The sequence below is a fragment of the Chanodichthys erythropterus genome, chromosome 15, assembly GCF_024489055.1.
Source record: "Chanodichthys erythropterus isolate Z2021 chromosome 15, ASM2448905v1, whole genome shotgun sequence".
Classification (NCBI taxonomy): Eukaryota; Metazoa; Chordata; class Actinopteri; order Cypriniformes; family Xenocyprididae; genus Chanodichthys; species Chanodichthys erythropterus.
In genome coordinates, this window is record NC_090235.1 from 9,328,481 (window position 1) to 9,348,334 (window position 19,854).

The 19,854-nt window shown below is 36.5% G+C and overlaps 1 protein-coding gene across 2 annotated transcripts in view; it reads right to left on the reverse strand.

The window, feature by feature from the left end:
- trappc9 (trafficking protein particle complex subunit 9) overlaps positions 1-19,854 on the reverse strand; it is a 243,329-nt gene that overhangs the window by 192,763 nt on the left and 30,712 nt on the right. For both annotated transcript variants that reach the window (XM_067411133.1, XM_067411132.1), the window contains 2 exons: positions 12,767-12,893; positions 8,939-9,084 (listed from right to left, as the gene is read on the reverse strand). In XM_067411133.1, coding sequence (XP_067267234.1) covers positions 8,939-9,084; positions 12,767-12,893 — 273 coding nt within the window. The remainder of the gene's footprint in view (positions 1-8,938; positions 9,085-12,766; positions 12,894-19,854) is intronic.

Here is a 19,854-nt window from a genome sequence, read left to right on the forward strand (position 1 = left end):
ATCAGGGAATCTTTATATGCAGCTTGCTTGTTTTCATCTCTGAATGTGCCGTTTAAAATTGCAGCAGGGTGTTTTGTTAATAGCAGCCTTGAGGTGAGAGAAGAATTGTTTGGCTCATAACCAGCAGTTTTACAGCCATTGCATACAAAGAAGCTCCTTTTGGACCGAATATCAAATATTCAGATGTGCTGGCTTGCATCAGAGCGGAGATCTCTGCAGTATAATCAGAGACTCACAATCAAAATCAATCAAAATTATGTTACTGACAGTTGAGATGGGTCGTAATGGTAGAGAAATGAGCCTATACAAACAAATAAATATATAAAGAGTTATATGTTAGAATTAGAATATATATACACACACATACATATTAGGGGTTGAATGTCATTTTTTTTTTATTTTTTAAAGTCGCCATTTGTGTGATGAAAGTCAAGTCGACGTCGACTAGTTGCTGATTATGTCATTAATGAACAAATAAGCTTTGGAACGTTTGAACGGGAGTGTATGTATTTTTGAAAAACTTTAACAGACAGACTAAAGTTGGAGAAGAGTTTTAAGACAGAATCCCGACAGGTTAATGAAGTCAGAATCTTGATCAAAGCCTAAAGTTTCATACTGGCTATGAGTGAAAATTCTCTGCATCTGGGAGTAGTAGCCAATCCAATCGTAAATATCCAGCATGGGCGAAAATAGCTACAGACTCTTCGGCTCATCTATCTCACACACACCTGAAGGATGCTAGTCTCTTCTCTGGGAATAAGAGTAAATATATTCACTGTATGAAAGGCAGCTTGAAGGCAGATGGTTCCTCCACGTGCACAGGGAGGACAACAAGTCATACATTTAGAAAATGAGTTGTGGCTCTGTGGATCGAGCTGAGATTGAACAGTGTTTGGGGTTTTCTATCGGGCTGCTGGGGAGTTTGCTCTGATGTGGCTGAAGTCTGATTCTCTGCTCTGGAGGGAGTCAACCGATATGCATCCGTTCTTCATAAAATAATGAATTTTTCATCTGTATCAAAACAGCCAACAGCCATGTGTGGTTTTATCTAATGAGCCCGAATTAATCAGCCATCAACATAAGGTTGTTAGGCAAGAGAGTTTAACACACCTCTAGAGAGCAACAGTTTTATGATTTCAGGAAATCTGAACTTTATGATATTCATTACTAAAACTGGCAAATATACACCATGATGTGTCACCTAGGACTACCTGAAAAGTCTGTTTTAAGATCTATCGTGAGAGCAAAATGATGCCTTCCAGAGAGTAATATTGACTTTAGCACCAAAACTAAAAAAAAAATAAAGTAAAATGAAAGTGCAAAACCTTCCTTTGAAAAGAAGAACAAGGTTTTTTAAATATGCATTCTTTATAGCAACTTGCATGCTTCATTCTTTCAAGCAGGCATATTTATTTGTATAAATTAAATATAGATTAACCCTTATTAAAGCTTTTAAAGTCAAGAACATTGAGTGATTGTTGTATGGTTAACATAAACGATGGACAGCGACAGTCCAAGAATGCTTTTTCACAAGATGTAATATAAGTCTAAGGTGTCTCCTGAATGTGTCTGTGAAGTTTCAGCTCAAAATACCCTATAGTTTTTTTTTATATATAATTTTTTCTTAACTGCCTATTTTGTGGTATCATTAACTATACACTGATTTTGGCAGCGCCCCTTTAAATGGTGCGCTCCCTGCCACACGAGCTCTCGACTATATTACAGCGCATTTACAAAGTTCACACAGCTAATATAACCCTCAAATGGATCTTTACAAGATGTTCGTCATGCATGCTGTATGCATGCTTCGAATTATGTGAGTAAAGTATTTATTTTGATGTTTACGTTTGATTCTTTATGAGTTTGAGGCTATGCTCTGTGGCTAACGGCTAATGCTACACTGTTGGAGAGATTTATAAAGAATGAAGTTGTGTTTATGAATTATACAGACTGCAAGTGTTTAAAAATGAAAATAGTGACGGCTCTTGTCTCCGTGAATACAGTAAGAAATGATGGTAACTTTAACCACATTTAACAGTACATTAGCAACATGCTAACGAAACATTTAGAAAAACAATTTACAAATATAACTAAAAATATCATGCTATCATGAATCATGTCAGTTATTGTTGCTCCATCTGCCATTTTTCGCTGTTGTTCTTGCTGGCTTACCTTGTCTGTGCACAGATCTAGACATTAATACTGCCTTTCCTTGTCTAATGCCTTGAACATGGGCTGGCATTATGCAAATATTGGGGTCATACATATTAATGATCCCGACTGTTACGTAACAGTCGGTGTTATGTTGAGATCCGCGTGTTTTCCGGAAGTCTTTTAAACAAATGAGATTTTTATAATAAGGAGGAAGCAATGGGGTTTGAAACTCAATGTATGTCTTTTCCATGTACTGAACTCTTTTTATTTAACTATGACAATATAAATTCAATTTTTGATTCTAGGGCACCTTTACGGCCAAATGCACCGATCCAATACACTGTTACACATCTGATATTCTCCCAACTGTTTACGTTAACTTAAGACATAACTAACTGTTTACATGAATACTCACCAAAATTGTTCATTTGAAAATGTTCTGTGTATTTGTCTGTTCAACCATGAAAGAGAGCTCAATTCAATACTTGTGTGCTGTCTGAGAGGCGGCTTTCTGTGTGCGCACAAACAACCGGCCTGAATTGAGCCATCTTTCGTGTCGACATGCTTTTTCAGATTTATCCTTATGTCTTTTCTTTTCTTTCACCCAGACGTTTACATTTTTGAACATTTTATGATACATGCAGCAAGTGTATGCCAACTTATGCCCCGCAAGGTAGATCAGCACATTATAATTCAAATGTGCGCATCTACCACAGGACATCAGTTCTGACTGGATTTCCTCCTAAATTGTCCCTCCCTAACATTTTCATCTTGTTTGTATTTTTTGATGAAAATGCCAATAGATTTTTGTCATAGTTTTTGTCATTTAAAAGTATTTTTTATTTAGTTAGTTTTAGCTAGTTTTATTTAGTTTATTTTGTTAAAAAAATTTAAAATTATGAAGAAAATTATTTGTCAATGAAATTAACAATGATAGTTTTGGTTCAATACATTTTTCAGCAAGGATGCATTAAATTGATCAAAGGTGACAGTAAAGACTTTTACATTTTTACAAATGATTTATATTTCAATTAATGATTCTTTTAAACTTTCTATTAATCAAAGAATCCTGAAAAATGATCAGTTTACACAAAATATTAGGCAGAACAACTGTTTTCAACATTTATAATAATAAGAAAGTGTCTTGAACAGCAAATCAGCATATTACAATCATTTCTGAAGAATGTGACTCTGAAGACGTTGATGATGCTGAAAATTCAGCTTTGCAGAAATAAAAAAGCTGAAATATATTTAAAAAGAAAACATTTTCAAGAATGTAACAATAATTCACAATATTACAGTTTTACTGTATTTTTGACCAAATAAATGTAGCCATGATAAGTAGAAGAGACTTATTTCAAAAACATTTTTAAAAAATCGTACTAACTCCAAAGTTTTAAATGCTAGTGTATGTTACTGTGACTTCTACTGTAGTTACAGGTAAACAAAAGTCAGAATACTAAAAGAAAAGAAGCCTGCTTACGTTTAGTGGTTTCATTGAGCAAAATAGTCTGCAGAAATAATGATCTCTCGATTTAAAATCGATGGCATTTTGAGGAGTCATTCACACAGTGACTTTGATCACTAACCTTACAAAACTCCACACACTCCATAAGATAAAGAAATTGACTTTACGTCAAGAGACACCTAATCTTCCCTCCCTCCAATGGTAAGACTTTGCTACGTAGCCAAGAAAGACATCGCTCTTTTTATGATTCAAGATGCAAACAGAATCGGGCAGAACTTGGCGGCCTCAAAACCCATTCTCCGCCTGTGCAATTATAGGAAAACCCATCTCCTGTTATATAACCCCCTTTATTTTACAGCAAACATCAATCTCGGTTATAGAATCTGACATGGAAGGCAAAGCACAACATAGAGCATTAAATATTCTGTTAGTCTGCAGCCACGGCACTGGACAGATGAGCAGAGGCGGCTGTTTACTCTGATATCTGATCACAAGAAGAAATGAGAGAGAAAGAGGAGAAGATGAACGGCCCGAACATTAAATGCCCCTCAGAGCTGACAATTCACTCTCGCTTCTGCCCAGAGAACCCAAAAACACTACAATTAACGGAAGTGTTTGTGAGCTGCGAGGGAGGCTGTCAAACTTTCTAAAAAGGAAAGCACTAGAGAGACAAAGCTTGTGAAGATTTCAATGGAACTTCCTGTAATTCTATTTGGAACAAGGTGCGAGATTCGTGCTGAGCTAAACCCATGCCTTTGGCTCCAGAGAACTGCAGGCTGTCAGAAAGATTGAATCACAGGTGTGTAAACAGGATTTACAGTTTAAACACTACTAGAAAATAATGTAGTACAAGCAATACTGCTGAGATATGGATTAAAATTAAAAAACCCAAACAACTGATTCTCATAAGCCAGTTCATTTAAGTGAATAAAAACATTCCAGAAGAGATTATGCCACTTCTGTTTAGTACTTTAAAAACATTTCAGAACAAATTAATCTTATGAACTAGTTATTTTTACTAAATCAAACGCAATACTAAACAAATTATTCTTTTGAGTCGGTTGTTTTTAGTGTTTTTAAAAACATTCCAGAATGAAAGATTCTTATTAGCCAGTTCATTTTAGCAATTTAAAAACATTTCAAACAAGTCATTCTTATGAGCCCCCCCCCCCCCAAAAAAAAAAAAAAAAAATAATAATAATAATAAGTTGATTATTTTAAGTGCATCATAAACGCATGGTATGGATGATTATTATGAATCTGTTCTAATTTTGTTTTTATCTAAAAGCCTTTCAGAATGAATGGTTCTTATAGAGTAATTTCAACCATTTAAAAAAAAAAAAAAGTGATTCTTAGGAGCCAGCACTTTTTACAGAATTAAAATCATTCCAGATTCCCAAACAAATAATGGTTATTTTTAAGTGCATCAAAAACAACATGGAATGAATTATTTTTATGAATCTGTTCTATAAGCTGGGTCTTAATGATTCAAATATATAAGTTAATTTTAGCCATTTAAAAAAAATTTAAAACAAGTGATTTTTTTTATTTTTTTTTTATGAGCAGGTACTTTTTACTGAATTAAAATAATTCCAGATTCCCGAAAAAAAAAATCATTCTTATAAGTTGGTTCTTTTATCTGCATCAAAAACATCATGATACTAATGATTCTTATGAATGGGTTAGATTTTTGCTATTTAAATCCTTTCAGAACAAATTATTCTTATGAGGCGGTTATTTTTTTACAGAATCAAATATATTACCCAATTAATGATTCTGATGAGCCAATTCTTGTTGGATCAAATGTTCAAAATGACATTATACCCATTAGACCAAAAAAACGCCCCTAAAAAGACAATAAAAAATCTGCATAAAACAAAGAATTGCTTAAACGTACAAAACATTATAAAAATGTACTCAAATTCTCTCATAATTTGGCAAAGGAATTGCATTTTTTATAATATTTCTTCCTCAAAAGTACTTCAAGAATAATTAACGAAACCAGAATCAATAATTTCTTTATAATTCCCATCATCTCTGTTCAAGTGTCACAAATGAAAAACTTCTCAAAAAGGCAAACGCTTCAAAAACATTTGCTACTTGTATGTTTGCCAAGTCAAATACAATTATGCATGTATCTCATTGAGATAGTTAATGCAAGACTACCTCACGTAACTTCTCCCTCAGTGTGTGTTTGTGGAGGTTGCTTGATTTGATAAAGGTCTTCTCTCCAGAGACATCTGGTGTGTGTGTGTGTGCATGTGTGTGTGTGTGAGTCAGACTGCTTTCTGGCAAGACCAAGAGAGCAACAGAAAAGCAAAGAAAACACCATCTATAGTTGATTCCGAACAAATACAGACTAACTAGCTTACATATCAACACCACAGAGTTAGAAACAGACACACAATCCAAAATCAATGCAAACATGCTCTTTTCGGCTCACATATCAAACCAGAGTGTTTACCTGGGTGCTCATTACATGCAGCTTCGCCAAATTTAGAGTCGTGCGGGGCGGCAGCACATCATCGCCACATAAAATATTCAAACCAATGGAGCCTTGACGGCAAAACAACAAACAAGTGACATTTTTCATTGGCCCAAAGATTTTTCTGTCAGGGAAAGTGTGTGACTCAGAGATGTTAGCCTTGGGTGCTCGACTTACCCCGAGACAGTCGTGACACATCCCTCCTCCTCCCCGTGGCATTCTGGGAAGTTATTAAGCAGCTCGTACCAATCAAACAAGAAGGAGGATCGTATAATCTGGCTCGTTTACAAGCCATGTTTGACACCGCAAACTGCGTAGGAGCCGTTAAGCAAGAAGCGAATGAATAATTGAAATTGTTAAACGTGGAAAACGGGAGGGTGTGTTTCGATAAACTGGAGACTTTGAGAATTTCAGACACGACCGCATGTGCTGGAGGAATATGAGAGCAGTGACGTCCTGTCACGACTGTGAGGTGAAGGACTTTGGTGATTACTAGATGGCAGTGCAAATGGAGAGCGAATATATGGTTACTGGACACAGATGTCAGATATGGCATCAGTCTCTCAGACCTGGAAAGACTCTAAATAGACTTTTCGGAGAGTAACATCCCATCAGTGCCATTTAATACAAAATATGAATATACTGTAGTAATACAATTTATTTAAGTTTCAAGAACCTTAAAAGGATAGTACACCCAAAAATAAATATTCAGTCACTCACCCTGGGAGTGACGGTAAAATGTACTTTCTCTTTTCTGACTGCTGTTATCAATCTCTCTCTATTTTTTCCTCTTTTTAAAGTTCTGAAAACATTATTGTGTAGTTTTTCTTTTGCTATTTGAGCAAATAGGAACACAAAAAATATATTTAATTTAGTCTCTCATTCACCTATATAAGTATACACAACTATGACGACTTCCGCCTCCGAGACAAATGTGAAAAGGGTCTTGATTGGCCATTGTGTTCACGCGTTCAACAGATATGTCTGTGATTGGCTACAATGATCAACTCGGGAGCGTTTGAAAGTGTTTTGAAAGCAAGAGTCTATCAGCGGACCAGTGTACAACATGTTTTTGAAGCATTGATCATTGCAGCCAATCACAGACATATCTGATGAGCGAGTGAACACAATGGCCAATCAGAGGTGTTTAAGTTATTCTGAATCTGTTCAACAGAGCAAAGCTAGGGGGAAATGCTTTTATTGTCACATTTTTTACATTTCAGTACCAACTTGATACCAAAGTACTGGTACTTTTGACAACCCTATCAATAAGCATAAGAAATAGAAATAGAGTTGACTTAGCAAACGTCATGAAAATGGCAAAAGGCAAATGTTTTTAAAAGAAAATATGGCAGGATCTGACTGGTTTAATTGAAGCCAGAGCCAAACAAGTCCAAGTGGCATTTCAGTGAAGCCGCACTCGAAACCGACCCTTCTGAAGTATGTGGCACTAATTTAACCCTGATTGGAAATTATTCAATTATGTAAATGACCAGAATGAATCAGTTTTGATTGTGAATCTCCTCGTCCTTTCATTCTCTTGCTCCCTCCATCCCTCTTGGGTAAACTATCTCTTGAGTTTTAGATGCTTGTGTAATCAACGGGAAATTGAGGCAACTCTAAATCTTGCCTCAACAGCAGAAAGACGAAGTCTACAGCAAAGTGCCCACCTGTGTCGATTCTCCCCGCCCACCTGTGACTAATCACGACCAATGACGGAAGCGGTTGACTAACCATTCCAACATAATTGAGAGTGAAATCGGGACCATTGGGAGTATCCAAGTGGTCATGGGATAGCACACGAGGAGAAAAAAAAAAAAAAACGGGCACTCGCAGCAGACGTTGGTGGGTTTTGGCAGAATGAAATAAGACAGGCTGGAAACAGCCATCTGACTCTTATACAACATGATTTGTTTGAAAAGTCGGGCAACCTCACACTGAACAGCCATCTGTCTTCATAAGATTCCTGCCAGTTCCTCAGGGCCCCTAAGATCCAAAAATACACCCAAAAAAATCCACAACAAAACAATAGAACTCAAGAAAGTTACGCCCAGAGTGAGAGATTAGATACAGTCCAGGAATTCAAAATGAATCTGCAGGAGCTTTAACTACAAATAGACATTTTACTGACGTAAGACTGAGTGTACCATTATTACAGTGATATGTCTTTACATTAAAGCAGGTTAAATCCTTTTATTGAAATATGAATCAATTTTTTCTTCTTTTGGCAGTGTATATTTCTCATATGTTACTGAATGATTAATTTCAATATTTACCATGGTATTTTCTTAGTACTTTATAAAACACATTATATGAACTTAATAATCAAGCAGTGGTACTTTATAGTTTGAGCATGTGATACCAACGCTGTACCAGCTAGTAACCATGGTATGTGTTTAAAAAAGTAAGAAAGTGGACTACACTGCCATAGTATTTTTAATGTTGTAAAGCGTTCTGCTATTTGCCTTAACAAGTCTATAAATAATACAGCCTGTGCCGTGTGATGCTGCTTAAGAGTTCCAGAAAACACTTCAACTCCTTCCAACCGCCTCCGACTGCCAACAGGGAAAGAGACAACTTAATGACAACTCCTGTCATAAACATGAATCAAACAGACCACGTGGAAGCACAATGGTGTGTGTTTAGTTTCGAATCTTTTAAACAGTAATTAAGATCGCTACGAAAGCCCATCAGAGCAATACTACCCCGCATAAACAGTGTGTGAGGTTAAAACTCAAAGATCATGCTAATGTACCGTAATTAAAGTCTCAGAGAAAACAACACCACACACAGAGAATGTTTAAGAGAGTTCTGAGTGGGAAAAAACTCACCTATCTTCTTGGAGCGCTCGTCTCCTCTGCTGTGCATTGTGATTGGTGAGTAGATGAACGGGCTGGCAGTGGACATCCCCTGTCCCAGAAGGCCTTTCACCTTATGAGGACGAAGACTCACCGGCAGGTTCAGCAGAGACACAGATCTAAAACATCAGTCACAAAAACAGAGAGAGTTAGGCCTGTTTCACATGTTGAGTAAGCAGCACAGTGATGCTTCCAGAGGCATACGTGTGAATAGAGTTTCAGAAATGAGCTTTTTGATTAAAAAAAAAAAAAAAATCAAAAATGTAAACCCTAAAAACCCTAGCAACCACCCACACCATACCAACCACCCCAAAAACCCTAGCAACAACCCTAACACCCCATCAACCACCGACAACATATTGGCAACCCCCCCCAAACACCTAAGCAACCACCCTGAAATACCCTAGCGACCACCCTAAATACCCAAAACACCATAGCAACCACCCACAACACCCTAGCAACCACTCCAAAACACCCTAGCAACAACCCACATCATCTTGACAACCACCCCAAACAGCATAACAACTACCCTGAAACACCATAGCAACCACCCACAACACCCTACAAACCACCCAAAACACCCAAGCAACTACCCACAGCATCTTTGCAACCACCCCAAACACCTTAGCAACCACCCTGAAACACCCTAGCAACCACCTACAACACCCTACAAAACACCCCAAACACCCTAGGGACAACCCTAACACCCTAGCAACCACCTACAACACCCTACCAACCACCCCAAACACCCTAGGAACAACCCTAACACCCGAGCAACCACCCACAACATCTTGGCAACCAGCCCAAAACACCATAGTAACCACCCACAACACTCTACCAAACACCCTAAATACTTTAAAACCTTAGCAACCACCCACAACACCCTACAAACTACCCCAAACACCCTAAAAACCCCAGCAACAACCCACAACATCTTGGCAACCACCCTGAAACACCCTAGCAACTATCAACCACACCCTGCCAACCACCCTAAATACCCTAAAAAACCTAGCAACCACCTACAACACCCTACCAACCACCCCAAACACCCTAGGGACAACCCTAACACCCTAGCAGCCACCTACAACACCCTACCAACCACCCCAAACACCCTAGGGACAACCCTAACACCCTAGCAACCACCTACAACACCCTACCAACCACCCCAAACACCCTAGGAACAACCCTAACACCCTAGCAACAACCCACACCATCTTGGCAACCACCCCAAAACACCCTAGCAACCACCCACAACACTCTACCAGCCACCCTAAATTCCCAAAACATCCTAGCAAACACCCTAAATACCGGAAAAACCCTAGTAACCACTCACAACACCCTACCAACCACCCCAATCACCATAAAACCCCAAGTAACCAATCACAACACCCTAGTAACCACACTAAACTCCCTAAAAACCCTAGTAACCACTCACAACACCCTTGTAACAACCCCAAACACCCTAAAAATCCTAGTAACCACTCACAACACCCTAGTAACAACCATTAACACCCTAAAAACCCTAGTAATCATGCACAACACCCTACCAACAAGCAATATATAAGATGCAAGAAACAGAGATATTAAAATAAAAGCCATGACTGTGTTTTCTAAAAACATACTGGCATAAGTCCTGTTCTTTCTGAGTTTCTAAATCAAGCTCTCTACTGATCACCAGTTCTCAACACTCTTCAGTTCTGTTTCTATCCATCCTGTTCTCTGATATTCATAGAAAAGGACACATGGAGTCAAAAAAAAAAAAGAAAAAAGAATCACTCTGACCTTTAACTTGATTCCGAACAATGCACAACATGAGCTTAAACGACTCATAACATTGCTGCCAGAGAAACAACATCTTTGAACAGCAATCAGACCAGTTTAATACTGAAATTTACTCTTTCGTACAAGACAACGAACTCTCTCATGAGACGGCAAGATTTCATAATGGAATTTTTTTAATGATATGCCTAAAATACGCCCTCAGTGTAAATTCTGGCAGCAGAATTTGCATGAAAATTGCATGTTAACAACATGCGGAGAGGGAGATGAATATCAGGAGAAACACAGCTCATCTAAAGTTTTACAATTAAATATCCCTTTAAGAATAAATTAAGGGATTTTAACAACTCAAAATCTTGAGAGAGGAGCGCTCAGAGAAATGGAGACTTCAATCAAGCGAACACGTTGAGCTTTACCCACTGGTGGGATTATGAAATACATCTGTTAAACACATTTATAGGCCTTTCTTTCCTACGCCCGCTGAATATCAGCCGCTTCCTTGGGACAGATGAAAGGATATGTGAAGTTTTGTGCTTCCCTTTAAAATGTTTAATTTGGGAAGAATAAAACAAAATAATCTGCATTTTTAATTTCCATACAGCTTTCTAATGGTTCATAGGCCAACAAACTTCAAAAATGTTTTGAACAAAAGCTGGAGTTCAGATGAATAATTTTTCAGACACTGAGCTGTGGAAAAACACCATCAAAAGGCTGTGAGCGACACTGAGATAAATGTGTTCAAATAAACAAAACATTTACTAAAGGACACATTTCATGGAAAAACGTGGAAAATGTTAGGCTATTTTGAATTTAAAAAAAAAAAGATGTTCAATAAAATTCACAAAAGGAAACCATTAACTGAATCTAAGCTGCCTAAATTGACCAACAAAAACAAAGGCTACATACACTCAAAAAAAATTATTGTAGCTGCTTGCTCAGTTTATTTAAATAAAAAAAGCTGAACCAACACAAATCTTTCGTTTTTTACTTAATTGGCATTTGCACTCAATTGTATTATGTTAAATTAAATTAAATTTGTAAAATGTTAGGTTAACCTAAACCATTTTGTGTTGGGACTACATGAATCATTTATGTTGCATTGATTGAAACTGGGCAGTAGATTTCTAGTTCCCAGCATGCTTTGCGTTGGGATAGATCGGGAGAGTAAATGTTGAAATTAAGTGCTGTTAAATGTGTTTTTTAGTAAATGGAAATACCTTTTCAAGTCTGATGTTCAGTTATATTTGACATTCAAAAAAGAGTTTGTTATGTTGATTTTTTGAGGTTACAATTATGCTGAAGAGTAGACCTCATGGTTAGGCTGTGGGTGGCTACATTAAAATTAATCTATGTTGCTCTCAACAAGCTTTAACTGTGCTAAAGCCAGTGAGGAAGAGTTCTTTACTTGTATGTGAACAAGTGTTATGTTGGTTTTAGTTTTTATAAAAATAAATAAAATAAATTAGTTTGAGGGGCCAACACATCATTTACACAATCTGCATATGGTTATCAGTTCTACTCCTCTCAATGGTCATGGAACATGTATGTGTGTGTACAACAGCTACTCACAACCTAAGCACAAGCGCACCTCTTCACCACGATGGTAACAAAAACACAAACAAAAAAAACAAACATTTTATACGCTACAAACTCTTTTAAATGTTCAAAATAACTAAACATTAAACACTTAAACACTAACAGGTCTTTCCATTTCCTTAAAAGCGCAGAAACCTTGCGCAACTCTGCACAAGGACACCAGTCTGAACTGCAACAGCAGTGGTTGGATCAACAAGAGTGAATTATGTTCAGAAAACATTCACAGAGTATGTCAAATGAAACTGGTATGATCTCATTTTACTCATCAGTACAATTAACCTAGTCTAAGTTCAAATAAATCAGTTAAACTGTGTGGAAATAGGTGTCATAATTGAATTAAGTTAGACCAACAAATTATTATTTTTTTGAGTGTAAGTGCACATTATGACCACTTTAAAACAATCCTGAATATTTAAGCTTTCTCACCTGACGATGGGCAGTTTGGTGAATGGAACAGGAGGAAGTTTGAGTCCGTCAGGGAGGTTGATCATATCCATTCCACCTGGACACTTTGATGTGTAGTTCTCCAAACTCTGGGTCACTTCTTTCTTCTCTGTGGAGAGAAGGCGGTAATGTGTATTTGTGTTTGAATACTGTTTGCAACAAAATACATACTGCAAATAAAATAAAATAAGCTACCAAAATAAGCATTCCTCCTGAAACGCTGTCTCTATTTTTTTTTTTAAGAGCCAGCATGTCACCTCAGTAGATCATCAATGTATCTAAAGTGAGCCGAGAGCCCCAAGGGTGAAATTACCCACAATTCTCACTCACAGGCCTCTAGCCCAGAGCAAGATATAAATTTAACAAGGCAAATAATCGGAGCATCCGTACATCATGAGGGGAGACGTGCATGGCTAACGATCTGGTCTATTTTAAGCTCTGTTTCCACAGGTGAGCGTTGTATTGACTTACTGCTCTGTCTATAAAAATGTTTACGGCCTCACTCTGCCATCAATACACACCTCACAGCCTTCCCGGTGCAGTCTGAATCGGATCCAAACGCTCAGAAAGAAACCCTGCTGCACTGAGCAACAGGCATGCTACACATTAGAGACAAAATAAATAGAATGGATGGCCATATTGGTATAAGCCATAATTAGATTTATTATTATTATTATTATTATTATTATTAGTTGTTATACTATGTTCTTTTATTTATAAGAATTTATTTATATATAAAATATTTACAATAATGATACACTGTAAAAAAAAAAAAAAAAATTTAATATGATAAACATATCACATTCAACTTTTTAAGTTAACTCAACTAATCCACTCCAGTTTTGTTCATCTAATGAGTACCAGGTAATCTTTTGAACTTAAAACTTCTTGTTAAGGCAACAATTAAAAAAGAACGAGTTGAGCCAACTTTTTTAAAAAAATAAGTTCAGCTATTTTTGGGCATCATTATAAATGAGCCGATTCAGGGCTACTGGCCCTTTAATTCTCCTGCTCCACGCCCACGGAGCTCACGCTTGCCTTGAACAGTGCATAAAGTTTACACAGCTAATATAACCCTCAAATGGATCTTTACAAAGTGTTCATCATGCATGCGGCATGCATGTGTCGGATTATGTGAGTATTTTATACTGTTATATTGTTTACGTTTGATTCTGAATGAGTTTGATAGTGCTCCGTGGCTAACGGCTAATGCTACACTGTTGGAGAGATTTATAAAGAATTAAGTTGTGTTTATGAATTATACAGACTGCAAGTGTTTAAAAATGAAAATAGCGACGACTCGTCTCCGTGAATACATTAAGAAACGATGGTAACTTTAACCACATTTAACAGTACATTAGCAAAATGCTAACGAAACATTTAGAAAGACAATTTACAAATATCACTAAAAATATCATGTTATCATTGATCATGTCAGTTATTATTGCTCCATCTGCCATTTTTCGCTTTTGTTCTTGCTTGCTTACCTAGTCTGATGATTCAGCTGAGCACAGATCCAGACGTTACTGGCTGCCCTTGTCTAATGCCTTTCATAATGTTGGGAACATGTGCTGGCATATGCAAATATTGGGGGTGTACACCCCGACTATTACGTAACAGACGGTGTTATGTTGAGATTTGCCTGTTCTTCGGAGTTCTTTTAAATAAATGAGATTTATATAAGAAGGAGGAAACAATGGAGTTTGAGACTCACTGTTTCCATGTACTGAACTCTTGCTATTTAACTATGCCAAGATAAATTAAATTTTTCATTCGAGGGCACCTTTAAAATAAAGCTTCATAAATAACAATAATGAAGAATATAATGTTAAAAATAATTTAAATTATTATTGTAAATATTTATATTATCATCATCATCATACATTATCATCATCATCATTAAGTTAAATTACAATTTTCCAGCAAACAAAAGGAATCCTTTGCACCCTGAACAGATGGGAATTGAAAGCATCATAAAATAGTTGCTGGCAAACTGCCGGCCCCTGTGGCAGATGGGAAGGTGCGACTAACTTATAGCTGCAATAATGATTTAACATGGCCTAAAGAAAGATCAGTCCCATCGATATTTCTCATTCCCCACTCAGAGATGCAGCTGCTCTGCGGTGAAGTGGTGAAGGGGAAGGAGAGAATGAGAAGGGGAGTAACAGACATCCTTCACAACTCATTCTCATGTTGAGGGAATAATAGATCAGAAAGCCTCATATGACTCTGAAACCAGGGAACAAAAAAATGGAATACAAATCAAATCCATCCTCTGTGATTTTAGCACATCGAAATGAGGTTAAAGGTGGTTCATTCAGCTGAAGAATGAGTGTGATGCAGCTAATGATATTAAATGCCATTAAATGGCATTTTCTGAGTAAAAAAAAAAAAAAATTCAAAAAGAACATGAAGTCAAAATGCAGGGATTTGTCTTTAAATTGCCTATGACAACAGAGACATTTTGCACTTACATACTGCACAATGCACTTACATACTGCCAAACCACACAGTTCAGATCTAAAAACACAATTTAATAGATGTTCTCTTTGACAGCGCTGAAAGACATCCGTGTGCATCTCTGGGTCTCTGTTGGACAGGATCTCTGCCTACAATTGGGTTATATAACACTAATCTCAAATAACAACAGGAAAAACCAAAGCAAAACACTTACAGTCCATCTTGGAGAATCTTCAAACTGACAGGATTTATTTACAGAAAGCTAAAAGTCAAATTATTAAAAGACAGAAAAATAACCTCCTGCTTCCATTTGATCAATCATGCCCCTCTTCAAATATATATATATATATATATATATATATATATATATATATATATATATATATATATTTATATTAGAGGTGGGCATAGATTAATTTTTTTAATCTAGATTAATTTTGGAATTAATCTAGATTAATCTAGATTAAAATGGCTCATTTGAATTCTGCCGAAGACATTCAGAATATGTGAGATACCCAAATTGTCCCTGCGTCCCAATGTCCATACTATCCATCCTAAATAGTATGTGAGATTAAAATAAGTGTGTGCCAAAGCATAGTATGTTGAAAAGAGTATGCCAAAAGACCCCGGATGGTCTACTATTTCCGGTAGATTTTCGAAGTGTGGATCCGTGCACACTATAAAGGCTAATATTGCCCACAACCCATTGCACGTTGTACGAGGATTCAGTTCAGAACTACAAACACAAGTAAAAAGTGTTAAAAACTACAAAACATGACGAATATGCACGATGGACGCTGAGAGGTTGTTTGAGTGACTAATAATCCGTTCAAACTGATAGAAAATATTTATTGAATGTTATGTGTTATTTTTCATCTGCAAATACCAATGTGGACTTTTATAAAGATCTGATTGGCCATTAACTTTTAAATGCATCTTTATGCATTAATATGAGGAGAGTTCTCCACATGAAAGACTCGCGACTGCAGATCAACGTGCTGCATTTCTCTCCGATACGGTAGGAAATTAGCTAAATGAAATGTGGAGGATGTAAGATGATTGACAGGGCAGTTTACGGTGACTGGATGCGGCAGAGAGCAAAGACGCAACTGTATGACGTGATAGTATGTCCCAAAGCTTGTCTACTCTTTTGCTACACACTCAAAAGTAGCCTAAGTACTTTTTGTTCACAGAAAGAGTACATATTTTAGGGCGTAGTATAAGTAGGCGAATTGGAACGCAGCAAATGACTAGAGAAGATTAACCTCAGTGGAGTTAAACTTTTGTATAGGTTATATTTTGTATATTGACATCTTACCGCGTTTGAAACAACACTGATTCTGATGTTCATTCATGTTTATCTGATGCTATAAATGGCCTGATAAGAGATGATCAGTTTACGAGCCTCTTGAGCTGAGGCGCTACAGCAATCTGTCACGACCATGGTCACAACACATTAAAGAAAACGGGTTTTATTGTTTGAATTTCTTAAAAAACTACACAGTTTTAAAGCTGGGACTTTGTTAAATATCATAAGTTACCTGCTTTGTCTTGTCAGTGTCCTCTGCTCCGTGATGCATTTATCACTGTGTGACGTGACGGGCCTGACAGCACCACGGCTTGTCGACCAAAGCAACAGTAACTAAGGGTGGCGGGTGGTTCTTTGCGAAGGGTCAGTTCGGCTAGGTATACATCCGCGCTAAACTATCAAGGTGAAAGTCATCATAACTTGTGTAGAATAGACCCAGCTCCCAACCCAACTTTGAGAATAGATTAACGGCGATATTTTTTTTATCGCCCGATAAGAGTCTCGCGTTAACGCAGCACGTTAACGCCGTTAACGGCCCACCACTAATTTTATATATATATATATATTTATATCAATATATATATATATAATATATATATATAAAGTAAAATGAATTTTCTCTATTTTGCATATGTCAGATGCAATATTGCCACAATGGTCAGTTTACTTAGCCAATGCAGAAATTGAAGGTTTCTTTCAGTCTTTATTGGTTGGGAAGATGATCTTGAAAAGATAAATGAGAAGAAAGAGAATAAGATTAAAAAGCTGTCTGTCAGTGAACAGATGCCAAAGTGATTCATATTCTTACTAATGGACATTAAAAGGTCTGCAAGATTGAGAAGAAGTGGGTCGTGAATATATTTCTCTTAGTATATGACCAGGAGGGTTTGGCTACATGGATAATCTCAAACCAAAAGTTAAATAAATTTCAGCATTTAAATTAATCAAAAGGAGGAAATTATCTGTTATTGCTCTGTATATATTTAGCCTCCTTTTTTGTGAAAAAAAAATAAAATAAATAATAATAATAATAACAGAACACAGTAGGCTTGAATCACATTTCTATCCCCACAATGCATCAAGGCAGAGTTTTTCTATTTTAAAATGTTTTTCAGTTATAATGTAATTTTCACAGTACTTCCTTTTATGGTTTCTCAACATTAATCAAAAACATTACAACAAAAGAAGCATAACATGATATAGTCACAGTTTTTGATGTGGCCTTTGCATTTGACCCCAATTAACAGGGTGGAAAAAATGTTAATCGCTCACTGGGATTTTCTTGAACGATGTCAATGGTAATCAAACCATTTCTTTTATGTGAAGTGAGTAATTAAGCTGGAAATATACCTCACATAGATGTTTGCCAGCCCTTACTTAACAGAGAAAACTAAATCTCACAGATGATATTTGTGTCACCAATGCACTTAAAAACATGCCATCAAAATTAATGCAAATTCAGTGGGGAAAAAAAGCTGTTAAAACCAGTCTACAACTAAAAAAAGAGTCCAGTGCATTACAACTACTAAAAACTGTAAAGGATTAGTTCACTTTCAATTGAAAATTAAACAAAGCTTTACTCACCCTCAAGCCATCCTAGATGTACAGTATATGACTTTTTTTTATTTCTGATGAACACAATCGTAGAAATATGAATAAATATCCTGAAGCATCTGAGCTTTATAACGGCAGTATGCATTACCAAATGAGTATGAGCTGAAGAAAGTGCTTCCAACCACATCCATCCATCATTAACATATTCCACACGGCTCCAGAGGGTTAATAAAGGCCTTCTGAAGTGAAGCAATGCATTTGTGAAAAAAAAAAAAAAAAATCCATATTTAACAAGTTAAAAAATATTGTTATATAAAATATCTAGCTTCCGCCAGACCGCCTTCTGTATTCTTCAAAACGCTTATGCTGTACATCACACGCCTTCCCTATTCAACTTACTTTTTTTCCGTAATTTGAATACAGAAGGCGGTCTGGTGGAAGCTAGATTTTACTTCATAAATTGTTAAATATGGATTTTTTTTTTTTTTTTTTTTTTTACACAAACAGATCGCTTCACTTCAGAAGGCCTTTATTAAAATTTCGGAGCCGTGTGGAATATAGATGAATGTGGATGGAGACACTTTCTTCAGCTCATACTCGCATACTGCCATTACAAAGCTCGGATGCCTCAGGATATTTATTAATATTTCTCTGATTGTGTTCGTCAGAAAGAAGAAAGTCATATACACCTACGATGGCTTGAGGGTTAGTAAATCTTTGGGTAATTTTCATTTGAAAGTGAACTAATCCTTTAATATACAAATCGTAGCGCTCACAAGCCATTTTACTTCCATAATATATTTACAAATGTTCTTCAATGGCCGACATGCAAAATTATAAATATATTTATAAATATAGGAATATTAAATATAGGAATATAAATATTACAGAATGAACACATCGCCAGTTCCATTTTTCCGTGAGTAGAATAGGGAAGGCATAGGAAGTACAGCGCAAGCTTTTTGAAGAATACGAAAGTGCGGTTTTGGTGGAAGCACTTGGAAGGCAATCATTTGTTAAAATGTATATAAAGCATATACATTTACATTTCGCTAGATAAGACCCTTATTCCTCGTCTGGTATCGTTTAAAGCCCATTGAAGCTGCACTGAAACTGTAATTTTGACCTTCAACTGTTTGGAGACCGTTATAAGGAGAATAATCCTAGAATGTTTTCATCAAAAACCTTCATTTCTTTTTGATTGAAGAAAGAAGGACATGGACATCTTGGATGACATGGGGGTGAGTAAATTATCAAGAAAATTTTATTTGAAAGTGAACTTATCCTTTAATTGAATAACTTATGTAGATTTAATAAAAAATTTATTGGATATTTGAATCTGGATATTTCCTACTTGTTAGAACAAATATTTAAAGGTGCCATCAAACGTTTTTTTACAAGATGTAATATAAGTCTAAGGTGTCCCCTGAATGTGTCTGTGAAGTTTCAGCTCAAAATACCCCATAGATTTTTTTTTTTAATTCATTTTTTTAACTGCCTATTTTGGGGCATCATTAAATATGAGCCAATTGCTGTGCGACCCCTTTAAATCTCATGCTCTCCACCCACGGAGCTCGCGCTTGCCTTAAACAGTGCATAAACAAAGTTTACACAGTTAATATAACCCTCAAATGGATCTTTACAAAGTGTTCGTCATGCATGCGTCGGATAATGTGAGTATTGTATACTGTTATATTGTTTCTGAATGAATTTGAGGCTGTGGTCCGTGGCTAACGGCTAATGCTAC